We start from the raw sequence: 26,341 nt of genomic DNA, 5'->3' as shown, positions 1-26,341 counted from the left end.
ATGGTTATTACTACAAACACAACAAAAGTAAATGTAAATATAAAGCATAAGAACAGATACCCTCTGGGTCGAGCAGCCTTTCAATGCCCAAATGCCTTTCAGAAATGGCGAAAGCATGATCCAACCTGTCAAAAGCTTTATCCATCTGTTCCACCACATCCCAGTCAAACAGCTCTGGCCTTGCAAAAATAAAAACAAAATCCCACAGTTCCTTAGCATTTATAACTGTATTTCCCAATTGTTTAAATTAACCTAAATATATGGAATACGACTGTAGCACTAACCTGTGGCTATGGATAAGAGCATTAAAGGCCAGACCATCTTCCCAGCTGCTAGAGAAGTTTACAACATTGACCTGCGGGTAGCTCTTGGTGGACTGCCTAACCCAACTCAACAGAATCTTCTCACTACTGGTTTGCTTTAAGTTTGCCATCACATCTTTCATCACGTCCTTCACCTAGAACAGGAGAAAAGCTTTGCAAAATATTGTTGTTCTTGTTGACCATGTTGCCTACTTCTTTTCTGTATAATGTGAATTGTTTATAATGAGTATTAACATTCAATTTAACTGCCAGATTATATTCCTGTTTTATTTATAAATACAGTTTTCAAAGAATAAAAAAGTAACCATACAAATAAGCCCACTTTACCATTCTTTACAACCGTGGTGAGCAGAACAGCATCTCAAAACACATACGTCAAACTTTGAAGTAGTCGGGTTACAATATGACTCATGACTAACTGATGTGCTCTTACCTGCCAGTGAAGAATTATGCTCCAGATGAGTCCCAAAGTCAACTTATGATTGCCATCGACAATGTCAGCTCCTCCAATATTCACCAGCTCAACCTAGACGTAGTACATACCGGTAAATCAGGATATTGAACTGTTTATAAATCAACATGGAAAGTATAAAATCATGTTCTCTCATAAATTCTGTCTAAACCAAATTTTAAAAAGTGTCTGGTACATGTTTTCATGTAAACATTTCATTTAATATATATTTCCACTGATTTATCGCGTGCTCTGATTGGCTACTCTACTACTAGGTAATCAGCTAATAGACTGTGAGTAGAGGGGAAAAAAATGCCGGCACATGTTGCTGAACCAACGGAGGACGAAATAAAAGCTCTACTCAAAAACAAAACCCCAAAAAATAAAAAAAAAAGGCAACAAAGTATGGAATAAAAGTATTTGATGCCAAGAATGTATCTTCTTTTATTTTTCAAGAATTATTATTCGCATTTTTCACAAATTGCTACGGTCATTTCACTGGTTTCTTTACGTTCTAAGCAGAAATGGAAATTTTGTAGGATGTTTTGTCTAAAGTTTTTATTTAGCGAATTTGCAAAAAATAAAAATGCTCTGTTTCATAAAACCCAGTGAATGTGGATAGAATAAAACAGTTATTCCACTCAATCTCGTCGTACGTGGCTTATAGCCGAATCAGCCCTACGCAACTCGTCAGCTATCAGCTCATGTATGACTCGATTTTGGAGAATAACTGTTTTATTAATTAAAAAATAAATAAATAAATAAATAAATAAATAAATAGTGTATGCTGTATACTGAAATATAAACAGAACTGTTTTGCCTATAACTCACATTGTTCTTCTGAAGGATCTCTAGCACTCTGTTGACATTATTGAGTGAGTGCACACGGGTGAAACCACGCTCTTTCACCTGCAGGTACAGCATATACATAAACTGAACACAAACTATACACACAGTACATATATGATGCATTGCAAAACTTTGAAAAAATTGCATTGGGCTTCAGATCAGAACAAAGCTTAAGTTGCATTCAGATTACACTGAATGTTAAGAGATGTATAACGTCTTTAAAACGATTTTTCATCTTTCACAGATTTATGAATTATTGAATAATAATCTTATGAACCTTTCCTTGCCTCTCTCCACTCAGGTGCAGTTTAAGCCAAAATTTTTGTGCACCTAGGCTAAATATCTCAGTTTTTCAGATACATTTCAGGTTACCATACAATCCTTTTATCAAGTTAATTTGGGCATTTAAATTTGTACATATCAAGGGTCATTTGAAAGTACAACCCTGATTCCAAAAAAGTTGGGACAAAGTACAAATTGTAAATAAAAATGGAATGCAATGATGTGGAAGTTTCAAAATTCCACATTTTATTCAGAATAGAACATAGATGACATATCAAATGTTTAAACTGAGAAAATGTATCATTTAAAGAGAAAAATGAGGTGATTTTAAATTTCATGACAACAACACATCTCAAAAAAGTTGGGACAAGGCCATGTTTACCACTGTGAGACATCCCCTTTTCTCTTTACAACAGTCTGTAAACATCTGGGGACTGAGGAGACAAGTTGCTCAAGTTTAGGGATAGGAATGTTAACCCATTCTTGTCTAATGTAGGATTCTAGTTGCTCAACTGTCTTAGGGCTTTTTTGTCGTATCTTCCGTTTTATGATGCGCCAAATGTTTTCTATGGGTGAAAGATCTGGACTGCAGGCTGGCCAGTTCAGTACCCGGACCCTTCTTCTACGCAGCCATGATGCTGTAATTGATGCAGTATGTGGTTTGGCATTGTCATGTTAGAAAATGCAAGGTCTTCCCTGAAAGAGACGTCGTCTGGATGGGAGCATATGTTGCTCTAGAACCTGGATATACCTTTCAGCATTGGTGGTGTCTTTCCAGATGTGTAAGCTGCCCATGCCACACGCACTAATGCAACCCCATACCATCAGAGATGCAGGCTTCTGAACCGAGTGCTGATAACAACTTGGGTCGTCCTTCTCCTCTTTAGTCCGAATGACACGGCGTCCCTGATTTCCATAAAGAACTTCAAATTTTGATTCGTCTGACCACAGAACAGTTTTCCACTTTGCCACAGTCCATTTTAAATGAGCCTTGGCCCAGAGAAGACGTCTGCGCTTCTGGATCATGTTTAGATACGGCTTCTTCTTTGAACTATAGAGTTTTAGCTGGCAACGGCGGATGGCACGGTGAATTGTGTTCACAGATAATGTTCTCTGGAAATATTGCTGAGCCCATTTTGTGATTTCCAATACAGAAGCATGCCTGTATGTGATGCAGTGCCGTCTAAGGGCCCGAAGATCACGGGCACCCAGTATGGTTTTCCGGCCTTGACCCTTACGCACAGAGATTCTTCCAGATTCTCTGAATCTTTTGATGATATTATGCACTGTAGATGATATGTTCAAACTCTTTGCAATTTTACACTGTCAAATTCCTTTCTGATATTGCTCCACTATTTGTCGGTGCAGAATTAGGGGGATTGGTGATCCTCTTCCCATCTTTACTTCCGAGAGCCGCTGCTACTTCAAGATGCTCTTTTTATACCCAGTCATGTTAATGACCTATTGCCAATTGACCTAATGAGTTGCAATTTGGTCCTCCAGCTGTTCCTTTTTTGTATCTTTAACTTTTCCAGCCTCTTATTGTCCCTGTTCCAACTTTTTTGAGATGTGTTGATGTCATGAAATTTCAAATGAGCCAATATTTGGCATGAAATTTCAAAATGTCTCACTTTCGACATTTGATATGTTGTCTATGTTCTATTGTGAATACAATATCAGTTTTTGAGATTTGTAAATTATTGCATTCCGTTTTTATTTACAATTTGTAATTTGTCCCAACTTTTTTGGAATCGGGGTTGTACGACTCCAGGACCCTAAGGAGGGCAGAAAGGATTGTGGCTGACCCCTCCCACCCCAGACACAACATTTTTGAGCCACTCCCCTCTGGCAGGAGGTTGCGGACCAAAAGCTCACATCACAAGGTCAGTTTTTTCCCCACTGCATTTGGCCTCATCAACAAGGTCAGAGACCCCCACTGACTCTGAACTCACACCCACTCTCAAGGAGTCCCAATAATGCACTTCCCCTTTGGATTTCTGTTTGCACATTACTGTTTGCATTCATACTCTTTAAAAATGTTTATTTCTTTTCTAACTGTCGATTTTAGATTTCTTCATATTTTATTCTATTTATATTTCTACTTTTGTCTCTTTACGTAAATTCTTGTCTCTTAATTGTCACGCACCAAACATCAAAGCAAATTCCTTGTATGTATGAACGTACTTAGCAATAAACTGGATTCTGATTGTGAAACAAATACCCTGCTTGGTCTGTTGTCATTCCAAGCTGCTGCAAGCAAAGACTGGAGTGATCTGCAAAAAACCCAAAACCTGGATAAACTTATCCCTAATATCAGCTTTCAAGGACTCTATTATGGACATTTTTACTGATACAGTTGTGGTCAGAAGTTTACATACAGTGACATGAATATCATCTTGGATGTGAATGTCATGGCAGTATTTGGGCTTTCAGTAATTTCTTTGAACTGTTCTTTTTCTGTGGCAGAATGATTGTACAGCATACATCTTTAATTAAAAAAACCACTAGAATGTGGTGCACAAGTTGTAATTTTTTCTTTGGGTTTTCTGAAATCACCACAGGGTCAAATTTATACATACAGGGTCAAAAATACATACAGCACACTTAATATTTGGGTAAAATGTCTCTTCGCAAGATTCCCCTTGACCAAACATTTTTGTTTACCATGAACAAGCTTCTGGCAGAATTCTGGTTGGATATTTCACAACTTTTCATGGTAGAATTGGCAGAGTTCAATTAAATTTGTTTTTGTTTTTTGTTTTCTTGGCATGGACTCAACTTATAAGCACGGTCCACATAATTTTCTGTAGGGTTGAAGTCAGGACTTGTTTTAAGCTCAATGTTAGCCTGCTTTGTCCTCTACAACCAGCTCTGATGCATGTTTGGGTTCATTGTCCTGTTATAACTCCCAAGTTCCAAGTTGTGTTCAAGTTTCTGATGGTTTACACTGAAGAATTCTGAGGTAGTCCTCCTTCTTCATTATTCCATCCACTTTGTGCAATGAACCATTTCCACTGGCAGCAAAACAGCCCCAGAGTATGATGATCTTACAGTACCACCACCACCAGTTGGTATAGTATCCCTCTGTACATGGTGGTCATTATGGCCAAACAACTCAATCTTTGTCTCATCTGACCATACAGCTATCCTCCAGAAGGCTTTTTCTTTGTCTGTGTGATCAGCTTCAAACTTTAGTTAAGCTTGAAGGTGTCAATTTTGGAGCAGGGGGTTATTTCTTGGATAGCAGCCTCTTAGTCCATGGTGACCTGACCTGTATTCAGCGATCCATCAGCTTCCAGTTCATGGCAGGGCTGTGCCATGGTGGTTCCCAGATTATTCCTGACCATCCAAACCAATTTCCTTGAAGCTGAGGGTGACAGCTTAGGTTTTCTTGAAGCAAAGTGGCTTGGCAAAGTGACTACACCTCACAATAACTTGGATACAATTGTTTGAACTGATCTTGGAACTTGAAGTTGTTTAGAAATGGCTCAAAGAGACATTTTGGAGTTGTGTATATCTGCGATCTTTCGCAGATCTGCACTGAGCTCCTTGGACTTTCCCATTTTACTGTGTGTTGGTCAATCCAATAAGTGCTGTAAACAAACCCTTTTTATGAAGGCACAGAGAAGCTACCAGCTACCTGTAGTCAATCATGATCACTAACAGGAAATTAAGAGACCTCGGCCTTGGCAAGATAAGAGACATTTTGGAAGTTTCAACACCTCTGAATTAATAATCTAAGTGAGCGTATGTAAATTTTTGACCCTGTATGTTTAATTTTGACCCTGTGTTGATTTCAGAAAACCCAAAGAAAATTAAAACTCGTGCACCAAATTATAGTATTTTTTAAATTAAAGATGTATGCTGTACATTCTGCCACAGAAAAAGAACAGTTCAAAGAAATTACTGAAAGCCCAAATACTGCCATGACATTCACATCTAAGATGACATTCATGTCACTGTATGTAAGCTTCTGACCACAACTGAACATGCAGCCATTTCCCAACTAACTAATACCTGTAAATATTTCTGTTGTCTCATGTACACTCTGTATTTTGTTCCCTTGCTGCTGCTCTCATTGTGCATATTTGTCTTACTGTTAAAACATGTTGCTTCTACCTTGTTGCACTGCCTGCTGCTGCCACTTGCAAGCTACCTGTTTGATGTTTGTGTGTTAGATTGCATGGCATTGGTGTAAAGCTAGTTGTTACGTTACGCTAGTTGTGACAGACGTGGACAAATTTGTTGGCACCGTTCCATGAAGAAAAGATCCCACAACTCGCTCTGAAATAACTTGAAACTGACAAAAGTTAATGGCATCCATCATTGTTTATTCCATGTTTAACAGAAATCAGACTTTGCTTTTGATTTTTGATTCAACTGAATATATTTTACATCACAAAACAAATGAAAATGGTATGGACAAAAATGATGGTACCCTTAACTTAATATTTTGTTGCACAACCTTTAGCAGCAATCACTGCTAACAAGTGATCTCTGTAGCTCTCAATGAGACTTCTGTATCTGGCAACATGTAGTTTGGCCCACTCTTCCTGAGCAAACTGTGGTCTCTGGTTTGAAGGGTGCCTTCTCCACACTGCATGTTTCAGCTCTTTCCAGAGATGTTCAATAGGATTCAGATTAGGGATGTTAACCGATGACCGTTTGACCGATGGTTGACCGAATCAACGTCAACCGGTTAATTTTTTTTTGGTTGTCGGTTAAAAAAAAAAAATCAATCATTTTGAAGCTGCCGATTTTGGAGCGGAGAACCTGGAATTCTGTGTTGTAAACACTTGGGGTGTGCCATGCGGTGTAAGGACGACAGCTGACAAATCAGAAACACCCATTCAGTCATGTCCCGCCCTCCCGCCCCAGTTGAAGATAGCTGCCACTCGGCGAAAGAAAAGTGTAGACACAGGCTTTTTAGCTTACAAATTACTATTCTGTTGTTTTTTTTAATTATTATTAGAAGGCACATCGAATTTAGTCCTGCCTTGGCCAGTGCATTCTGAAAGTATGTTTCGGTCTGTAGCCAACAATGCATGTTATTGCAGATCATATCTCTCCACACAAACTAAAGGCGCAGATGCCGACTTTTGGAGGGAAGGGGAGAGAATGAAACGACAGCGGTGTCTGGAGGGGGAGTGACAAACGCAGCTTTTATGTCTGTGAGCCGAGTCGGTGACGGCTTCAGAGCAACTTCAATACCATGCAGTAATGGCGTGTTGATATTGGTAACGGCGTTATAACGATTGTAGCTAATTAATTAGATTACCCGGCGTTATAACAGCCTTTATTTTAACGCCGTTATTCCCATCACTGAATATTATGTACTTCTTCTAGCACTTGACTTTATTTTCAACGCCGTCATGGCCAACTGAAACTGTCTCTAAGCTGGAGCCATTTGTCCTCGGCTCCAATACAAACCCCTCGACATCAGTGCCGCGTTTGACTAAATGTTTTGTGCTGTAGAAAAGGTAATGCGAGTGGAGGGCAGCAACCGGGACTGAATGTGCGGATGCTCGCGGTTAGATTTAGAATAGATTCTAATAATTCCAATTCTAGAATTTTAAACAGGGATGCAAACGGCACGCCTTTTGGCGGATGCCGCCTTTTTCACGGCTGAATCGTGCAGATCCGATTTTTTGGGGGGGGGCATTGGAGTGTCTGAATAATTTCATCAGAGTAAATTCTGTATTAAAATTACTAAATAAGCAAATGCCGTTACAGTCCATGCAACATAGGAAGTATGAGACGAAAACAGTAAATCAGAAAGCTGCGCACATTCCGCGAAAACGTGCGCAGCTTTCTGATCTACTGTTTTCTTCTCATACTTATACTTCCTATGTTTCATGGACTGTAACGGCATTTGCTTATTTAGTAATTTTAATACAGAATTTACTCTGATGAAATTATTCAGACACTCCAACGCCCCCCCCTAAAAAAAAAAATCGGATCTGCACGATTCAGCCGTGAAAAAGGCGGCATCCGCCAAAAGGCGCGCCGTTTGCATCCCTGCTTAAACTCATAGGTTAACCGACTTTAACCGGCTAATGAGGCTTGGTGGTCGGTCAAGATTTTTTTTAGTTTTCGCCACCCCTAATTCAGATCAGAGAAGGCCACTTCAGAATAGTCCAATGTTTTGTTCTTCACTGTTCTTGGGCATTTTTGGAAGAAATGGATGCCGTTTGCTCTGGACCAAAGACAAAAAGGACCATCTAGACTGTTACTAGCAACAAGTCCAAAAGCCAGGGTGTGTCATGGTATGGGGTTGTGTCAGTGCCCTTGGCAAAGGTAACTTACACCTCAGTGATGGCAGCATTAACGCAGAAAAGTACACTGAGATTTTTGGGCAACATATGCTCCCTTCAAGACAACATCTTTTCCAGCGATATTTCAATAGGACAATGCAAAACCACATTCTGTACAAAGGCATGGCTGTGGAAGAAGAGGGTGCCTGTCCTCTCTGTGCCCAATAGAGAATGTGTGGAGAATTGTGTAATGGAAAATATGACATAGATGACCTAGTAGTTTTGCACACCTTAACATTTCTTTGTAGAAAGAATGGGACAAAATAATACCTGAAATACTTCATCACTTGGTGTCTTCAGTCCCTAAACATCTTTTAAGTGTTGTGAGAAAGAATGGCAACATTAAAAATGGTAAATGCCATTCCCATTGGTAAATGCCATTACTGGTAATTCCCATTACCAGTGATGAAGTATTTCAGGTATTATTTTGTCCCATTCTTTCTGCAAAAAAGTGTTAAGGTGTGCAAAACTACTAGGTCATCTATGTCATATTTTCCATTACAAAATTCCATCCCAACTTTTTTAAAAAATGTGTTATAAGAATTAAAATAAGTTTATTTTGAAAAAAAAAAACAATACAATTCATATTATATAAAAAACATCAAATAATGTAGTGTTGTATTGTTTTGAGTGCAATGCAGGTCAAAGATGATTTTTTTTTAAAAATATTGTTTTCGGTTTTAATTTCAATTTCAGCATACCGTCCACAATTATTGACACACCTTGTAAAGATTCATAAAAAGGGTTTGAAAAAAAAATCCAAATGAGATGAAGTAGCTTCATCTCATACTGAAAAATAAATGAGAAAAATCCAACATTTATTTGAAATGCATTTATTCAGAGAAAAAAAAAATCAGGAAATAATTATTTTCAACAAAAACACGTCACAATTATTGGCACCCCTGGAAATTACAGTGAACACAATGTAACTGAAGTAACGTTTCCCTTTTAAACTACATTTTTGAGTTGGTTTTAGTGTGTAGGCACTTTCAAGTTGTAGTCCATGACTTCCTGATTAACTGGGGTACAAATATGAGGGGACACTGGCAATAAACACTCAAGGCGGTTTGCCGTAAAAAGAATGATAGCTATAATGAAAAAATAACCCGATCCCAACTGTAAAATATGGTGGAGGCTCTGTGATGTTTTGGAGCTATTTTTCCTCTAAAGGCCTAGAAACCTTGTTAAGGTACATGGTATCATGGACTCCGTGAAATACCAGGACATTTTAAATCAGAATCTGGCTGCCTCTGCCAGGAAACTAAAACTGGGTCGTCACTGGATCTTACAGCAGGACAATAATCTGAAGCATGTGTCCAAATCAACACAAAATTTTTTTTTCGTTGATGACAGAATCAAGCTTCTGCCATGGTCATCTCAGTCCCCTGACCTGAATCCCGCTGAAAACCTGTGGGCTGAGCTGAGGAAGAGAGAGAGAGCACAAGAGAGGGCTGAGAACCCTGGATGATCTGGAGAGATTACGTAAAGAGGAACGGTCTCAGATGCTCTGCTCTGTATCTCCGACCTTATAAAATGTTACAGGAGCGACTCAGTGCTGTTTTACAGGCAAAGGAGGTTGTACAAAAGTATTAAATGCAGGAATGCCACTAATTATGGCATGTGTTTTTGTTGAAAATAATTATTTCTTGATGAGGAATTTGTTTTGCTCTGAATAAAATTAATTTCAATTAAAGGTTGGATTTTTCTCATTTTATCAGTGTGAGTTGAAGCTACTTCAAAATGTGCATTTTTTTCTAACCTTTTCCTACTAATCTTTAGAAGGGATGCCAATAATTGTGGAGGGCACTGTATAAATGGAGAATAGGCAATCTTAAACAGAAGCTTGTGTGACACTGTATTTTAGTTTCTGCATAACATTACACCACACTGCATGAGTATTATAAACAACTTGTTTCAAATACACTCACCAATTCACGCCCTGTCAAGCCTTCCAAAAGCTCCAGAAGACGACGGCCATCACACAGATCTGTGAAAAGGTCATTAATAGGGGGTCTTCCTGCCTACAGGATAAATACAAAATATCGCATAAAATTTACACTCATATACTGTCATTGTGCATTTAAAGGCCATGTTTTATTTTTGCCAAAATAGATTTTTTTTAAAGAATGTAACAAAAAGAGTTCTGGAAATTAATCTCAGACAATTTGCAAAAAGTGAGAGATCAGTGAATACCAGTTGCATGAGTGGTATACACATCATTTTACAAAAAAGCTAACAATTTTTGTGTGCTATATAAATTTCACACACACAAAATTTTGGACACACCTAATTCAATGGTTTTCTTTATTTTTATTAATTAAAAGTCACTTCATGTCTTAAAGTAATGATGGATGTCATTTCTCTTTACTTAGCTGAGTGGTTATTGCCATAATATGGATTACTACAGTTGTGGAATAGGGCTAATTTCTCATCTCATTATCTCATTATCTCTAGCCGCTTTATCCTTCTACAGGGTCGCAGGCAAGCTGGAGCCTATCCCAGCTGACTACGGGCGAAAGGCGGGGTACACCCTGGACAAGTCGCCAGGTCATCACAGGGCTGACACATAGACACAGACAACCATTCACACTCACATTCACACCTACGGTCAATTTAGAGTCACCAGTTAACCTAACCTGCATGTCTTTGGACTGTGGGGGAAACCGGAGCACCCGGAGGAAACCCACGCGGACACGGGGAGAACATGCAAACTCCACACAGAAAGGCCCTCGCCGGGGCTCGAACCCAGGACCTTCTTGCTGTGAGGCGACAGCGCTAACCACTACACCACCGTGCCGCCCGGGCTAATTTCTGTATTTTTATTATTTACTATATTTTTATTATTTAATCTCAAATGCATTAAGAAGGCAAGAAATTGCACTAATTAACTTTTGACGAGGCACCTGTTAATTGAAATGCATTCCAGGTGACTACCTCATGAAGCTGGTTAACATAATGCCAAGCTTATACACAATAATGCAAAGCTACACACACACACACACACACTATCTCTCTCTTCATTGAAGTCATAATACTTAATACTTATAGCCCTGTCAATAACTTTTGGAGTAGGGGGGATTTGGAAAAGAGTAGTAAACAGACCCAAAGCGTAAACAAAACGGCATTAGCTGCCTCCGCAATGTCAAAAAAGGCAGGGGGGGTCCAGGGGTCCTCCCTTGGAAAATGTTTAAAATATAGATGTAAAAAAAAAAATAATAAAATAGTGCATTCTGAGTGATCCACATGTTGCATCTCAGAGTAAATAAAATGTTCTTCTTGATCGCATGATTTAGGTGAAAACTATAAAATGAAAGTAAAGCCTCACTGACGACTTCATGCCAATTTGACCTGTTTTCAAGTTTTATAGGACAATCATGAGTCAACTTATAATATGTGTAGTAAATTCTTGACTCTTCAGTTATTATTGTGAAGGTCTAGGCTATCTTCAAAATTCTGCAGGGGCTGAGGCTTCCATAGAAAAATGGCAACCCTAAGAAGAGCTGCTTCAAGATTAGAAGAGCAAAGAAAATAGAGATCTTGTGGAACTGAAATATTTAGTAAACTTTAACTCTCAGAACTAGAGTCAAAATATTTTAAACTAGGAACTTGAGTTAAAACCTGAGTCGATGTAAATTATGATGAATATGATTTATACTACTATGAAACACAATGCAAAAATGTTACTGAAACATCTATTAATCGAAATAAAAGCTAGCACCAATTGCACTTTGTACTTGTTTATTAACTTTGTAATTCATTAATGATAATAAAGATCTCAATCAAGCCAACCATGTGATTTTTTTTTCCAGCAACAAAATACATGAATCAACAGACTTTACTTTCACGAAGTGTAAATCTAACTTGGCTAGACAATGCATGTGCAGTACTGGCACAGTAAACAATAGTCATTGTCATCATGCAAACGCGATTCTTACCATTTAAAAAGATTATTTCTATTCACTGAGAAAAGCAAACAAAACATGTCACATAAAATACAAGGAAAAAAAGGGGGGGGTGTTAAATTTATTTATTTATTTTTAAAACCACTGCAAGTCACCAGCGGTGGAGTGTTTATAGGCAACAAAATCTCCAAACTGCCAGCAGTTATTGACAGGGCTGTACTTGGTAGAACTACTTTTTGGTGCAATAACCTTAAGGTCTGCTGGGGTAAGTTCCTACTAGCTTTGAACATTGTTTGGAAGTGGTTTTTGCCCATTCTTCCTGCCAGATTTCATCCAGGTTCTTTGGATGACGTTTGTGGACTACAGTTTTCAAATATTACCGCATATTCACTGATGGTGTTTGCTGAGGAATAGGCAGTATGAGGTTTGCATGACAGATTTTGTCATGAATTATGGTTAAAAAGCTCCATTTTTGTCTCATTTGACCACATTTTAGCTGGGTCTCTGTAACGAGTTCTGGCAAAGTCCAAATGTGGTTTTTTTTTCTCTCCCTCTTCAATAATGGCCTCTTTCTAGCCACCCTCCCATAAAGGCTAGTTGCATGCAGAGCTCTTGAAATACTTGACTGGCAACTTTACTCCAGTCTCAGCCACTGTAGCTCCTTCAACATGATAGCTGGTCTCTCTGAGGGCTGGCCTCTCCAGGCAGTGCCTGGGTGGTAGAATCCAGCTTCCATTTCTTCATAACTGACCCAGCTGTTCTCAGTTTGAGATATCCAAACACTTGCATATTATTTTGCAGTCCTTTCATATGCTGTGCATGTCTATAACTTTATATTTAATTTCTTTAAAAATAAAATAATGCTGAAAATACTTTTTTGGTCTTTATTTTCACAGCTTTAGTAATTTTTTCATAATGTTTTATTCACATACAACCCCAATTCCAAAAAAGTTGGGACGCTGTGTAAACTGTAGATAAAGTCAGAATGCGATAATTTGCAAAACATGGAAACCCTATTTTTCATTGAACATAGTACAAAGACAACATTTCACATGTTGAAACAGAAATTTCATTGTTTTTTGAAATATATATGCTCATTTTGAATTTGATGTCAGCAACACATTTCAAAAAAGTTGGTACAGGGGCATATTTACCACTGTGTTGCATCACATCTACTTTTAACAACACCCGGAAAACGTTTGGGAACTGAGGAGACCAATTGCTGTAGTTCTGAAAGAGAAATGTTGTCCCATTCTTGCCTGATGTACAATTTCATTTGCTCAACAGTTCGGGGTCTCCTTTGTCTTATTTTGCACTTCATAATACAACAAATGTTTTAAATGGGAGACAGGTCTGGACTGCAGGCAGGCCAGTTTAGCACCTGGACTCTTTTACTATGGAGCCATGCAGTTTTAATATGTGCAGAAAATGGTTTGGCATCGTCTTGCTGAAAGAAGGAAGGCCTTCCCTGAAAAAGATTTTGTCTGGATGGCAGCATATTGCTCTGGAATGTGTATATATCATTCAGCATTAATGATGCCTTCCCAGATGTACAAGCTACCCATGTCATGTGCACTAATGCACCCTCATACCATCACAGATGCTGGATTTTGAACTGTGCACTGATAACAAGCTGGATGGTCCCTCTCCTCTTTAGCCTGGAAGACATGGTGTCCATGATTTCTAAAAAGAATTTCTACTTTTGATTCGTCAGACCTCGGGACAATTTTCCACTTCGCCTCAGTCCATCGTAAAAGAGCTCAGGCCCAGAGAAGGCGCCAGTGTTTCTGGATATTGTTTATATCTGGTTTTAACTGGACGCAGTAATGAACTGTTTTCACAGACAATGGTTTTCTGTAGTGTTCCTGAGCCCATACAGTGATTTCCACTACAGACACGTGTCTGCTTTTAATGCAGTGTCGTCTGAGGACCTGAAGATCACAGGCATCCAATGTCAGTTTTCAGCCTTGTCTCTTGCATACAGAGATTTCTCCAGATTCTCTGAATCCTTTAATGATATTATGGACCATAGATGATGTGATCCCCAAATTCTTTGCAATTTTACATTGAGGAACGTTATTCTTAAATTGTTGCACTGTTTGCCCATGCAGTCCTTCACAGAGTGGAGAACCCCTCCCCGTCTTTACTTCTGAGAGACTCCGCCTCTCTGGGATGCTCTATTTATACCCAATCATGTTACTGACCTGTTGCCAATTAACCAAATTCGTGGGGTTTTTTTTAGCATTACACAACTGTTTCAGTCATCTGTTGCCCCTGTCCCAGCTTTTCTTAAACATGTTGCTGACATCAAATTCAAAATGAGCATATATTTTTCAAAACCAATAAAATCTCAGTTTCAACATTTGATATGTTGTTCTTGTAATATTTTCAATGAAATATAGGGTTTTGATGATTTACAAATCTTCACATTCTGTTTTTATGTATAGTTTACACAGCGTCCCAACTTTTTTGGAATTGGGGTTGTATATCAGATCAACATTTACAGCTCAAGAAGGGCTACAGATTAATTCAAATTTACATTTATCAAAACACTGAGAAAATTAGAAAGTGGATTTTTGAATAAAAGCCAAACACAGATAGACCCTTATCATCATCATCATCATCATCATCATCATCTCACATACTGTATGCTTCATGGTTTATCATGAACCAATCTTCAGTAAATAATTCATTGTTCGTATAATTCAGCAGATAAACAAATTTAAGCATATTAACATAACATTATAATCACAATATCTGCAGTGAAAACTAATTTTCAAAACAATGCGTTTTCCTAAGACATTTACCTTAACATTTCATTTTAGAACACTTAAAAGCAAAACCATATTAAAGTACATTAGAACATACTGTATACTAGTGCATCTGACACAATTAGAAGATTGAGGAAAAAGTTCAATATTTTCCATCAGTTATTTACAGTAAGAAAGTGAAAATTTAATATATTTGAGACTCATTAGATGTAAAATTAAAGCATTATTCTATTTTAATTTTGATCATTATGGCTTACAGCACAAAAAAAAACATCTCAAAATATGACAATACAGTTAGGTCCATAAATATTTGGACAGAGACAACATTTTTCTAATTTTGGTTCTGTACATTACCACAATGAATTTTGAACAAAACAATTCAGATGCAGTTGAAGTTCAGACTTTCAGCTTTAATTCAGTGGGTTGAACAAAATGATTGCATAAAAATGTGAGGAACTAAGGCATTTTTTAAACACAATTACTTTTTTCAGGGGCTCAAAAGTAATTGGACAAATTAAATAATTGTAAATAAAATGTTCATTTCTAATACTTGGTTGAAAACCCTTTGTTGGCAATGACTGCCTGAAGTCTTGAACTCATGGACATCACCAGACGCTGTGGTTCCTCCTTTTTAATGCTCTGCCAGGCCTTTACTGCAGCGGTTTTCAGTTGCTGTTTGTTTGTGGGCCTTTCTGTCTGAAGTTTAGTCTTTAACAAGTGAAATGCATGCTCAATCGGGTTGAGATCAGGTGACTGACTTGGCCATTCAAGAATATTCCACTTCTTTGCTTTAATAAACTTCTGGGTTGCTTTGGCTTTATGTTTTGGGTCATTGTCCATCTGTATTATGAAACACTGACCAATCAGTTTGGCTGCATTTGGCTGGATTTGAGCACACAGTATGTTTCTGAATACCTCAGAATTCATCCGGCTGCTTCTGTCCTGTGTCACATCATCAATAAACACTAGTGACCCAGTGCCACTGGCAGCCATGCATGCCCAAGCCATCACACTGCCTCCGCCGTGTTTTACAGATGATGTGGTATGCTTTGGATCATGAGCTGTACCATGCCTTCACCATACTTTTTTCTTTCCATCATTCTGGTAGAGGTTGATCTTGGTTTCATCTGTCCAAAGAATGTTCTTCCAGAACTGTGCTGGCTTTTTTAGATGTTTTTTAGCAAAATCCAATCTAGCCTTTTTATTCTTGAGGCTTATGAGTGGCTTGCACCGTGCAGTGAACCCTCTGTATTTACTTTCATACAGTCTTCTCTTTATGGTAGATTTGGATATTGATACGCCTACCTCCTGGAGAGTGTCGTTCACTTGGTTGGCTGTTGTGAAGGGGTTTCTCTTCACCATGGAAATTATTCTGCGATCATCCACCACTGTTGTCTTCTGTGGGCATCCAGGTCTTTTTGCATTGATGAGTTCACCAGTGCTTTCTTTCTTTCTCAGGATGTACCAAACTGTAGATTTTGCCACTCCTAATATTGTAGCAATTTCTCAGATGGTTTTTTTTTCTGTTTTCGCAGCTTAAGGATGGCTTGTTTCACCTGCATGGAGAGCTCCTTTGACCACATGTTTTCTTCACAGCAAAATCTTCCAAATGCAAGCACCACACCTCAAATCAACTCCAGGCCTTTAATCTGCTTAATTGAGAATGACATAACGAAGGAATTGCCCACACCTGCCCATGTAATAGCCTTGGAGTCAATTGTCCAATTACTTTTGGTCCCTTTAAAAACAGGGTGGCACATGTTAAGGAGCTGAAACTCCTAAACCCTTCATCCAATTTTAATGTGGATACCCTCAAATGAAAGCTGAAAGTCTGGACTTTATGTCCATGTCCATTATATAACTATAACTTGAATATGTTTCAATAAACAGGTAAAAAAAACAAAATTTGTGTCAGTGTCCAAATATATATGGACCTAACTGTATTTAATTTCAAGTTTGAGTAAAACAATAAAAATACCATGTATCTCTTGGTCTAATTCAGTAGACACAACCACAAATCATGGGGGAAGACTGCTGACTTGACTTCACAGTTATCCAGAAAACGATCAACATTCTCCACAAGGAGGGTAAGCCACAGAAGGTCATTGCTGAAAAGGCTGGCTAGAAAAAGTGCACAAGCAACTTGAGAGGATTCTCAAGAAAAGTCAATTCAAGAAACTGGGAGAGCTTCACAAGGAGTGGACTGAGGATGGTGTCAGTGTATCAAGAGCCACCACGAACAGACGTCTTCAGGAAAGGAGATACAACTGTCGCATTCCTAATATCAAGCCACTCCTGAACCAGAGAAAACGTCAGAAGACTCTTACCTGGGCTAAGGAGAGAAAGAACTGAACTTTTGCTCAGTGGTCCAAAGTCCTCTTTTCAGATGAAAGTAAATTTTGCATTTCATTTGGAAATCAAGCTCCTAGAGTCTGGAGGAAGAGTGAGGAGACAGAATCCAAGGTGTTTGAAGTCCAGTGTGAAGTTTCCGGAGTCTGTGATGATTTGGGGTGCCATGTCATCTGCTGGTGTTGGTCCACTGCATTTTATCAAGTCCAAAGTCAACAGAGCCATCTACCAGGAGATTTTACATTACATTACAGGCATTCAGCAGACACTCTCATCCAGAGTGACATACAACTTGCAAAGCAAATCAGCCTGGGGAGCAACTGGGGGTTATGGAATCAAACCAGCAACCTTTTGGTCCCAAAGCTGCTTCTCTAACCATTAGGCCATGGCTTCCCCCACTGAGAGCACTTCATGCTTCCATCTGCTGACAAGCTTTATGGAGATGCTGATTTCCTTTCCAGCAGGACTTAGCACCTGCCCACAGTGCCAAAACTACTACCAAATGGTTTGCTGACCATGATATTACTGTGCTTGACTGGCCAACCAACTTGTCTGACCTGAACCCCATAGAGAATCTATGAGGTATTGTCAAGAGGAAGATGAGAAACACCCGACCTAAAAATACAGATGAGCTGAAGGTCACTATCAAAGTAACCTGGCTTCAAGAACACCTCAGCAATGACATGGGCTGATCGCTGCCATGTCACGCCACATTGATGCAATAAGTCACGGTAAAGGAGCCCCAACCAAGTACTAAGTGTATAAATGAACATACTTTTCAGTACTTGGACATTTCCGTATTGTAAATCCTTTTTTGATTGATCGTAGGAAATATTCTAAAAATTTGAGATACTAGATTTATGATTTTCATGAGCTACAAACCATAATAATCAAAATTAAACCAAAAAAAGACTTGAAATATTTAACTTGACATGTAATGAATATAGAAAATATGAAACCTTTTTGAGTTAAATGATGAAAAAATGAACTTTTTCACAATATTCTAATTGTTTGAGATGCACTAGTAGGCTTCTATGCAACCACATAAACTCATCTAAATTCTGCTTGCTAACCTCCAGTTTGGTTATGTTAGGAAGTTCAGTTTATTAAAAACACATGCAGCTACCTAATATCAGTAATACTTAAAAGGTGCATTATGTAGGATTTAGTCGCATCAAGCAGTGAGGTTGCTGATTACAACTAACCGAATACCCCTCTCTCACCCCTTCTCATTCCAAGCATGTACTGGAACCTAAGGTGGCTGTCAGGTGTAATATCTGTCTGCAGAGCCACAGTTCAACACGAGCAGTTTCATCCCACTTTTTAGGCTTATCTTAATGACTATCAGGCTAATCAACATTTCAATCATTTTAAGTGGATTTCTGATAAATTTGTGGGAAAAAACTAAAATAAAATAAAATCTATAAACACTTGAATCGTTTGCATTTTTCTTCTATAAACTAAAAGCCTGGTATGTGGTTGTTAGGTTTGTCTGGGCTTTATGTGTATACTTGCATTACATTTGCAGGAATAAAACTTTACTTCAAGCAAACTTACAAATCTCTCCTTACTGAATAAGCAGTGCAATGTATATTGTGTATGCGACATTATTTCATATTAAACGTAGTGCACTTAAACAGTGAAATGGAAATCCATTTATCGTAGCAACTGTTAGGCTTGTCACCATTACAATAGTTTTATGTGGGTTTCTGGTAAATTTGAGATATAAAACACCATCCATCCATCCATTCTCCATAATCGCAGGCAAGCTGGACCCTATCCCAGCTGACTATGGGTGAGAGGTGGGATCCTCGCAGGGATGACACATAGAGACAAACAACCATTCACACCTACAGCCAATTTAGAGCCACCAATTAACCTAACCTGCATGTCTTTGGACTGTGGGGGAAACCCACGTAGACACAGGGAGAGCATGCAAACTCCACACAGAAAGGCCCCCGTCAGCCAATGGGCTCGAACCCAGAACCTTCTTGTTGTGAGGCGACAATGCTAACCACTACACCACCATGCCACCAATATAAAACACTAATGTCATAAATAAAAATAGCCTCAGTGAGGCCACTGTTGTTGTGTGCGAGTGTGAAATTTCAGATGCCTATAAAACTGTAAATATGACAGGTGGCGTCACTATCTTGACAACTTTTATGCACACCCACTTGGGGAACACTGTATGTGAGTTTGATCAAAATCCAATCAATCCTGTAGTAGGAGTAGCGATTTTTGTAAATTGTGGACGGACGATGACGACAGACGATGATGGACAGATGACGTGTAATCGCATAAGCTCATCCGGCCTGGCCTGTGGCCGGATGAGCTTTTTTAAAAAAAAAAAAAAAAACACCTCTTGAATCTTTTCCAGTTTTCTTCCGAAAACTTAAAGCCTGGTATGTGGTTGGTAGGCTAGGTGTTTGCCTGGGCTTTATCTGTACACTTACACTACATGTGCAGGAATAAAACTTTACTTCAAACCTGTGAGCATAATATTATTTTATTGGAACCACCCAAACAATTACACAAGCAAGAATACAACTTCACTGACATTTAGCTCTTCTTTCCTCATCTTCCTTCCAGCTCTGGATTTAAGCTTCCACTTGTAAAATTGCGAAATGCGAAAAGTGCTCTCGAGAGCCAGTGTTTGGTTTGTCTGTTCTGGGTTACTGTAGAACCATGGTGGCGCAACACGGTGGGCTCTGTGGAAGAGGACATGCTCCCTATATAGATATGATGGGATCGTTCTAAGCTGACGAAAACACAACGATTTCATTGTTGCAGGTGATTATACACTAATGAAAACAATTATGAATACGATATTCATTTTCTGCAAAAAGATCCACCTAAATCCTACACATTGCATCTTTAATGCTGAGATTACGTAAATATTAGATTTCTGCTGCCTGAAGACTTCCCAATGCACTAGAATATTTACATATTGTAAGACCAGCAAACATTGCTTTGTATATATTGAGCATATGTTTCTACACATTGTGCAAATTTTTATTTCTTTTAGCTCACTAAACTGAAGCGTCACTAAACAATGACAACTTTAAATCTTTTATTACAAAGTCAGAGCGTGACCTTATGTTTTGTTTTCTGTAAAATAGCATTATCAATGGTAGTCAATCACTGGAACCTTATTGCCAAGTACCTGCTGGTTCAGAGTTGTTTCTGCATGACAGTTATCCAGTGTGCAATCAGCCAATCATGTAGCTACAGCACAATATATAAAATCATGCAGACAGAGGTCAGTAGCTTCAGATAATGTTCACATCAAACATCAGAATGAAGAAAAGTGCGATCTCTGTGACTTGAACCATGGCAAGGTTGTTGGTGCCAGACAGGCTGGTTTGAGTTTCAAAGACTGCTGATCTCTTAGCACTTTCATACACAAAATGGAACAAATATCCAGTGTGTGGAAGGTCCAGTTTGGGTGAGGCTGTGTCCATGACAGCCTCAGATTCCTGTTCTTGGCTGACAGGAATGGAACTCAATGTGGTCTTCTGCTATTATAACCCACCCACCTCAGGTTTCAATGTTTTGTGCATGATGAGATGCTTTTATGCTCACCATGGTTGGAAAGAGGTGATTATTTAAGTTACTGTGTCCTTGGGCGGCATGGTGGTTTTGTGGTTATCACGGTCACCTCACAGGAAGAAGGTTCTGGGTTCAAGCCCAGCAGCCAGCGGAGGTCTTTCTGTGTGGAGTTTGCATGTTCTCCCCGTGTCTGTGTGGGTTTCCTCCAGGTGGTCTGGTTTCCCCCACAGTCCAAAGACATACAGGTTAGGTTAACATGGGGCATGGCACTTGAGCAAGGCACCTAACCCCCAACTGCTTCCTGGGTGCTGTAGCATAGCTGCCCACTGCTCTGGGTATGTGTGTGTGCTCATTGCTCACTTGTGTGTGTTCACTGCTTCAGATGGGTTAAATGCAGAGGACGAATTTCACTGTGCTTGAGTGTGCATGTGACAAATAAAGACTTCTTCTTCTTCTTCTTCTTCTTCTTGGGAGCTCAAACCATTCTGGCGATTTTCCTCTGACTTTTCGTCAACAACCCGTTTCCACCAACAGAACTGTCATTCATGCAGTGTTTTTTGTACCATTCTGTAGAAATACCAGAGGATGATGTGTGTGAAATCTCCATGAGATCAGAGGTTTATGAAATACTCAAACCAGCTGTTCTGGTACCAACATTCATGCCATGATCAAAGTCACAAAGATCACACCTTTTCTTCATTCTGATGTTTTTGTAAACATTAACTGATGCTCTTGACCTGTATCTACATGAGTTTTTGCATTGCACTGCTACCATATGATTGGCTGATTAAATAACTGCACAAAAGTGCAGATGTACAGATGTTCCTCATACAGTTAACAGTGAGTATATATAACTAGCTTTATATTACACCTCTCTTAACCGCCAGGAGTGGTGTTTAGTCATCTGGATAACATAAGCAGTGGTAGCTCAGTGGTTATTGGGGTTTCGTCGCTGGTTGAGCTCACATCCTCAATTCCAACAGACCCTACAGGGGCTACTGCTGCAGGAGATGTTAACAGTCCAAGCATTCTTAGTAGGAGCTGGAACCACCCATAGCATTCTACCTAAACTGATTGGTGCAATAAGGTCCACCACACACTGGGGCAACAGGTTGGCTAGCATTCTCATTGAATCTAGTTTCACTGTGATAGATCATATGGTCTGCTTCAGTATGAGAAATCTTTACTAGAACATGTGTTTACATAAATGTGTGGACATTAAGGGAGATGTTGTCAGCACACGATGCATCAATCATAATCCAACTTTGTGGGGATCATTCCGGTATCCTATCCTGAGTGGCTTACTACCGGTAGTGGTTTCTATCAGCTCTGTCACAGAGGAATTGATACCTGCATACTGGCTGCTCGTCAGCCTCTGATCCAATCTGGGCCGTCACCCTCATGAGGACAGCTGCCCCAGATTGTTTGGAGAATGCCAGCAGTACATGTGAGCTGGAAAGGCTAAATCAGATTCACTTTCAGACACTGCTGAAACCAGAGTTGAACACTGTGGTGGTTAGCTGGGAAATATCTCCCAGAAGTATCTACAGACATATAATTCACTTTGAGGTAACTGTTTAGGGAAGACCCACACATGGCTGTGAAGTTCAGGTGTTCAAATACTTTAGGCCATATGGTGTCATTAGTGTAGTGATGCATATGAAAGTGACATAAGTGTACAAATTAAGTCTATAAACAATGAGCTATTCCTAACAGGTTACATCAATGCAAAAAAGGCTTGGGAAGCTTGCGAGACTTCAAATAGTGCACCACTTTTTTTGCTCAGTAAATGCATCTTATCTGAGGTTGTACGTTTATGCTTGAATGCTAATCTGAGGAATTCGGTTTTTTGCTTTTTTTTTAACAACGTAATTGTTAAAATAGTGTTTCCATGTCTGGTGTCCAGCGGAATACATTGAGTTTATCTTATAGTGAAAATCAGATTTCCTATCTTGACCCATCATTAGTTATGTTTCTAACACTATGAATATCTGCACTTTCAACTGCATACATACGTATGAAATACCATATGCATGTATATTAAAATATAAATTTTTATTTTAATTCCTTTTCCGGGCGGCACGGTGGTGTAGTGGTTAGCGCTGTCGCCTCACAGCAAGAAGGTCCTGGGTTCGAGCCCCGGGGCCAGCGAGGGCCTTTCTGTGTGGAGTTTGCATGTTCTCCCCGTGTCCGCGTGGGTTTCCTCCGGGTGCTCCGGTTTCCCCCACAGTCCAAAGACATGCAGGTTAGGTTAACTGGTGACTCTAAATTGACCGTAGGTGTGAATGTGAGTGTGAATGGTTGTCTGTGTCTATGTGTCAGCCCTGTGATGACCTGGCGACTTGTCCAGGGTGTACCCCGCCTTTCGCCCGTAGTCAGCTGGGATAGGCTCCAGCTTGCCTGCGACCCTGTAGAAGGATAAAGCGGCTAGAGATAATGAGATGAGATGAGATGAATTCCTTTTCCCTTTGCTTTATCAAACACAGACTGAAAATTTAAATGATACATAGATGAAATTTCACTGCCATATTTTCCCCGAACATTAAAAAAAAAAAAACATACTTAGTGACAATAAGCAAACTTCTCAACTAATAAATCCTCATACAAAAATTTGCATCACCTTACCTTAGCAAATTGGGAATTTATCCATTTTGTGAAGGTTTTCTTTTGTATGTCTTCTCTTTCATCTGTAATTTAATAAGAATCCTGACATTAGATGCTTCTAAAATGCAAATTACATGCATCTAATAAATGGCATTTAGTAAAGGAGACATTTTGTGATAAACCATTAATTACACACACAAACAAATTGCTAAATAGCTTAAAGACTTGACAGTTACTTTTGCTTAAATGATCAGCAGTTATGATACAATGGCCCTGGAGTAATGAAAGTTAACATTTACAGCTCATAAGCTACTCTTCGAAGCACCTTCTCCATTACAGTTATTGTACCGTATTTGCACTACTGCTATTTTGTACATTGATTTTAGAGTGCATTTTTACCGACATATATATATTTTTAATATAAATATTTTTATCTGATTTTACAAGTAAGGTAAGAGAGAAATGGCATTTCGATTCTCCTATATGTCCTGGATATATAGTGAATTGACAATAAAAATCTTTGAATCTTGAATCTTAAGGGCCTTGCTTAAGAGCCCAAAAGTGTGGATGTTCTTATTTTGAACTCAGTTCTTCAGTTAGAAACTGAAAAACACCATCACTGGGCTACCACTGTTCCTTTGGATTGTCTAATATGGCCTTAAAGCCTAAAGGGACTTTCATACTCTATGGACTGGTGCAGGTTTCATTACTATGCAGCACATGTGGCATACTATGTACACAACATGAATTACTTTGGAAGAAGAAGAAGTTTGTCACATGCACACTCAAGCACAGTGAAATTCATCCTCTGCATTTAACCCATCTGAAGCAGTGAACACACACATCCACAGCAGTGGGCAGCTATGCTACAGCACCCGGGGAGCAGGTGGGGGTTAGGTGCCTTGCTCAAGGGTATACTTCAGCCCAAGGCCATAAGTATAATGTCTTTGGACTGTGGGGGAAGCCAGAGGAAATTCACACAGACACAGGGAGAACATGCAAACTCCACACAGAAAGGCCCTGTCAGTTGCTGGGCTCGAACCCAGAACCTTCTTGCTGTGATGTGGCAGTGCTAACCACTACACCACCGTGACGCCCCGTTACTTTGGGAGCCTCTAATTTAATTTCAGGTTATTTTGCTTTGTAGGATTTGTATGTTACTTATTTCAAAATGTACCTGATTTACAGTTACTGTAGATCCATAAGTATTTGGACAGTAACACAACTTTCATAATTTCGCCTCTGTACACCACCGCAGTGGATTTGAAATAAAGCCATCAAGATGTGATTAAAGAGTAGACGTTCAGCTTTAATTTAAGAGGTTTAACAAAAATACGTTTAGGAATTACAGCCATTTAAACACAGTCCCTCCATTGTCACAGGTTCAATAGTAATTGGATGATTGAAATTTCCACACTTCAGTTACATCCTGATTGTTTCGTTTCAAATCCATTGTGGTGGTGTACAGAGGCAAAATTATGAAAAGTGTGTCACTGTCCAAATACTTATGGCTCTAACTGTATGTCAGATATATTTTGAAATACGCAACATACAATTCCTGCAAATCAAAATAACCTTAGCTAAAATACAATGGCTATATAATATAAATACAATATCTATTTAATATGAACAAACAAATGTGAAACACTGGGAAAAATATATCAAGATATACAAAACAATTTTATAAACCACAGCTCAGCGTGTCACTGTTCTGTAGATCCTGGTGTACTGCAATCCTGGAACGTCCCTTAACTTCTTTCCCCTTAAATTTACATGTTGCAGAACCCTAACCATATCAAAACCCATCATGTTTTCCTTTCAGTGGATATAATTTTCACTTATTTCCCACAGTGAAAGTGATGACTAAAGGAAAGCTAACAAGTAATTTATTAACTTCATCACATGATGATGAGTTTTACATTTAACACTGCCCTGAAGCATACATTAGAAGTTAATGTGATGAAATACATAGAAGATATTACGCGGTGGCATGAAGATATTACGTTTCGAGTGGTGAATGGATATATCACAAGTGAGCACAGTGAATGAGTGAAATATTTTTCAACATGAGCAGATTAACTACATTTCTTCACACCACCATATAATGTTCTTTATATTATAAGGACATATCTATTTAAAAAAAACACAACAACTGCAAGTTAATCAAAAGAATCTTGATTTTGAACCGGTTCGCCATTTTGACAACGCACATCTAGTCAGCAGGAAAACACCGGGAGTGGCGTCATAGGAGTGAAATATCGGGAATTATTATACATATCGGGAATTATTATACATATCGGGAATTATTATACATATCGGACACTTTTTCGATGGAATAAAAACATGTACTCTATTCCCTTCTAGTGGGTTTCATTCATTTGGTTTAATAGCATGCAATATTGTGAGCATATCGCTTATCCTACGTGTATTACGTCACTCAACCCAATGGAGAATGAGTGTTGAATATGGTTTACGATATCACATGGTTGTCAAGACAATATGGCGTCACGTCGGGGCTGATGCGAATATTCAATGAGAAAAGTTTTCTGCTGCGCACAAGCATTTCTTTGCTTGTCGGTGGCACCAGCAGTAAACTATCGCAGTAAACTGAAAATGGCATACAATAAACATTACATGTAAAACTTCCGCGCTAACAAGCGAATGTGACAATTTGTAAACTGCTAGATTTGTTCCATCAAATGCGTGTGTGTATGATGTTGTTGTATAATAGGGAGGCACGGTGGTGTAGTGGTTAGCACTATCACCTCACAGCAAGAAGGTCCTGGGTTCGAGCCCCGGGGCCGGCGAGGGCCTTTCTGTGCGGAGTTTGCATGTTCTCCCCGTGTCCGCGTGGGTTTCCTCCGGGTGCTCCGGTTTCCCCCACAGTCCAAAGACATGCAGGTTAGGTTAACTGGTGACTCTAAATTGAGCGTAGGTGTGAATG

The 26,341-nt window shown here is 39.1% G+C and overlaps 1 protein-coding gene across 1 annotated transcript in view; it reads right to left on the bottom strand.

The window, feature by feature from the left end:
• dmd (dystrophin) overlaps positions 1–26,341 on the bottom strand; it is a 509,910-nt gene that overhangs the window by 464,501 nt on the left and 19,068 nt on the right. Inside the window, exons 2-7 of the mRNA XM_060898614.1 lie at positions 23,419–23,480; positions 10,148–10,240; positions 1,606–1,683; positions 757–849; positions 285–457; positions 61–179 (exon numbers count right to left, since the gene is read on the bottom strand). Coding sequence (XP_060754597.1) covers positions 61–179; positions 285–457; positions 757–849; positions 1,606–1,683; positions 10,148–10,240; positions 23,419–23,480 — 618 coding nt within the window. The remainder of the gene's footprint in view (positions 1–60; positions 180–284; positions 458–756; positions 850–1,605; positions 1,684–10,147; positions 10,241–23,418; positions 23,481–26,341) is intronic.

This window comes from Neoarius graeffei, chromosome 18, assembly GCF_027579695.1.
Source record: "Neoarius graeffei isolate fNeoGra1 chromosome 18, fNeoGra1.pri, whole genome shotgun sequence".
Taxonomy (NCBI): Eukaryota; Metazoa; Chordata; class Actinopteri; order Siluriformes; family Ariidae; genus Neoarius; species Neoarius graeffei.
This window is presented reverse-complemented; position numbering and strand designations above follow the sequence as displayed.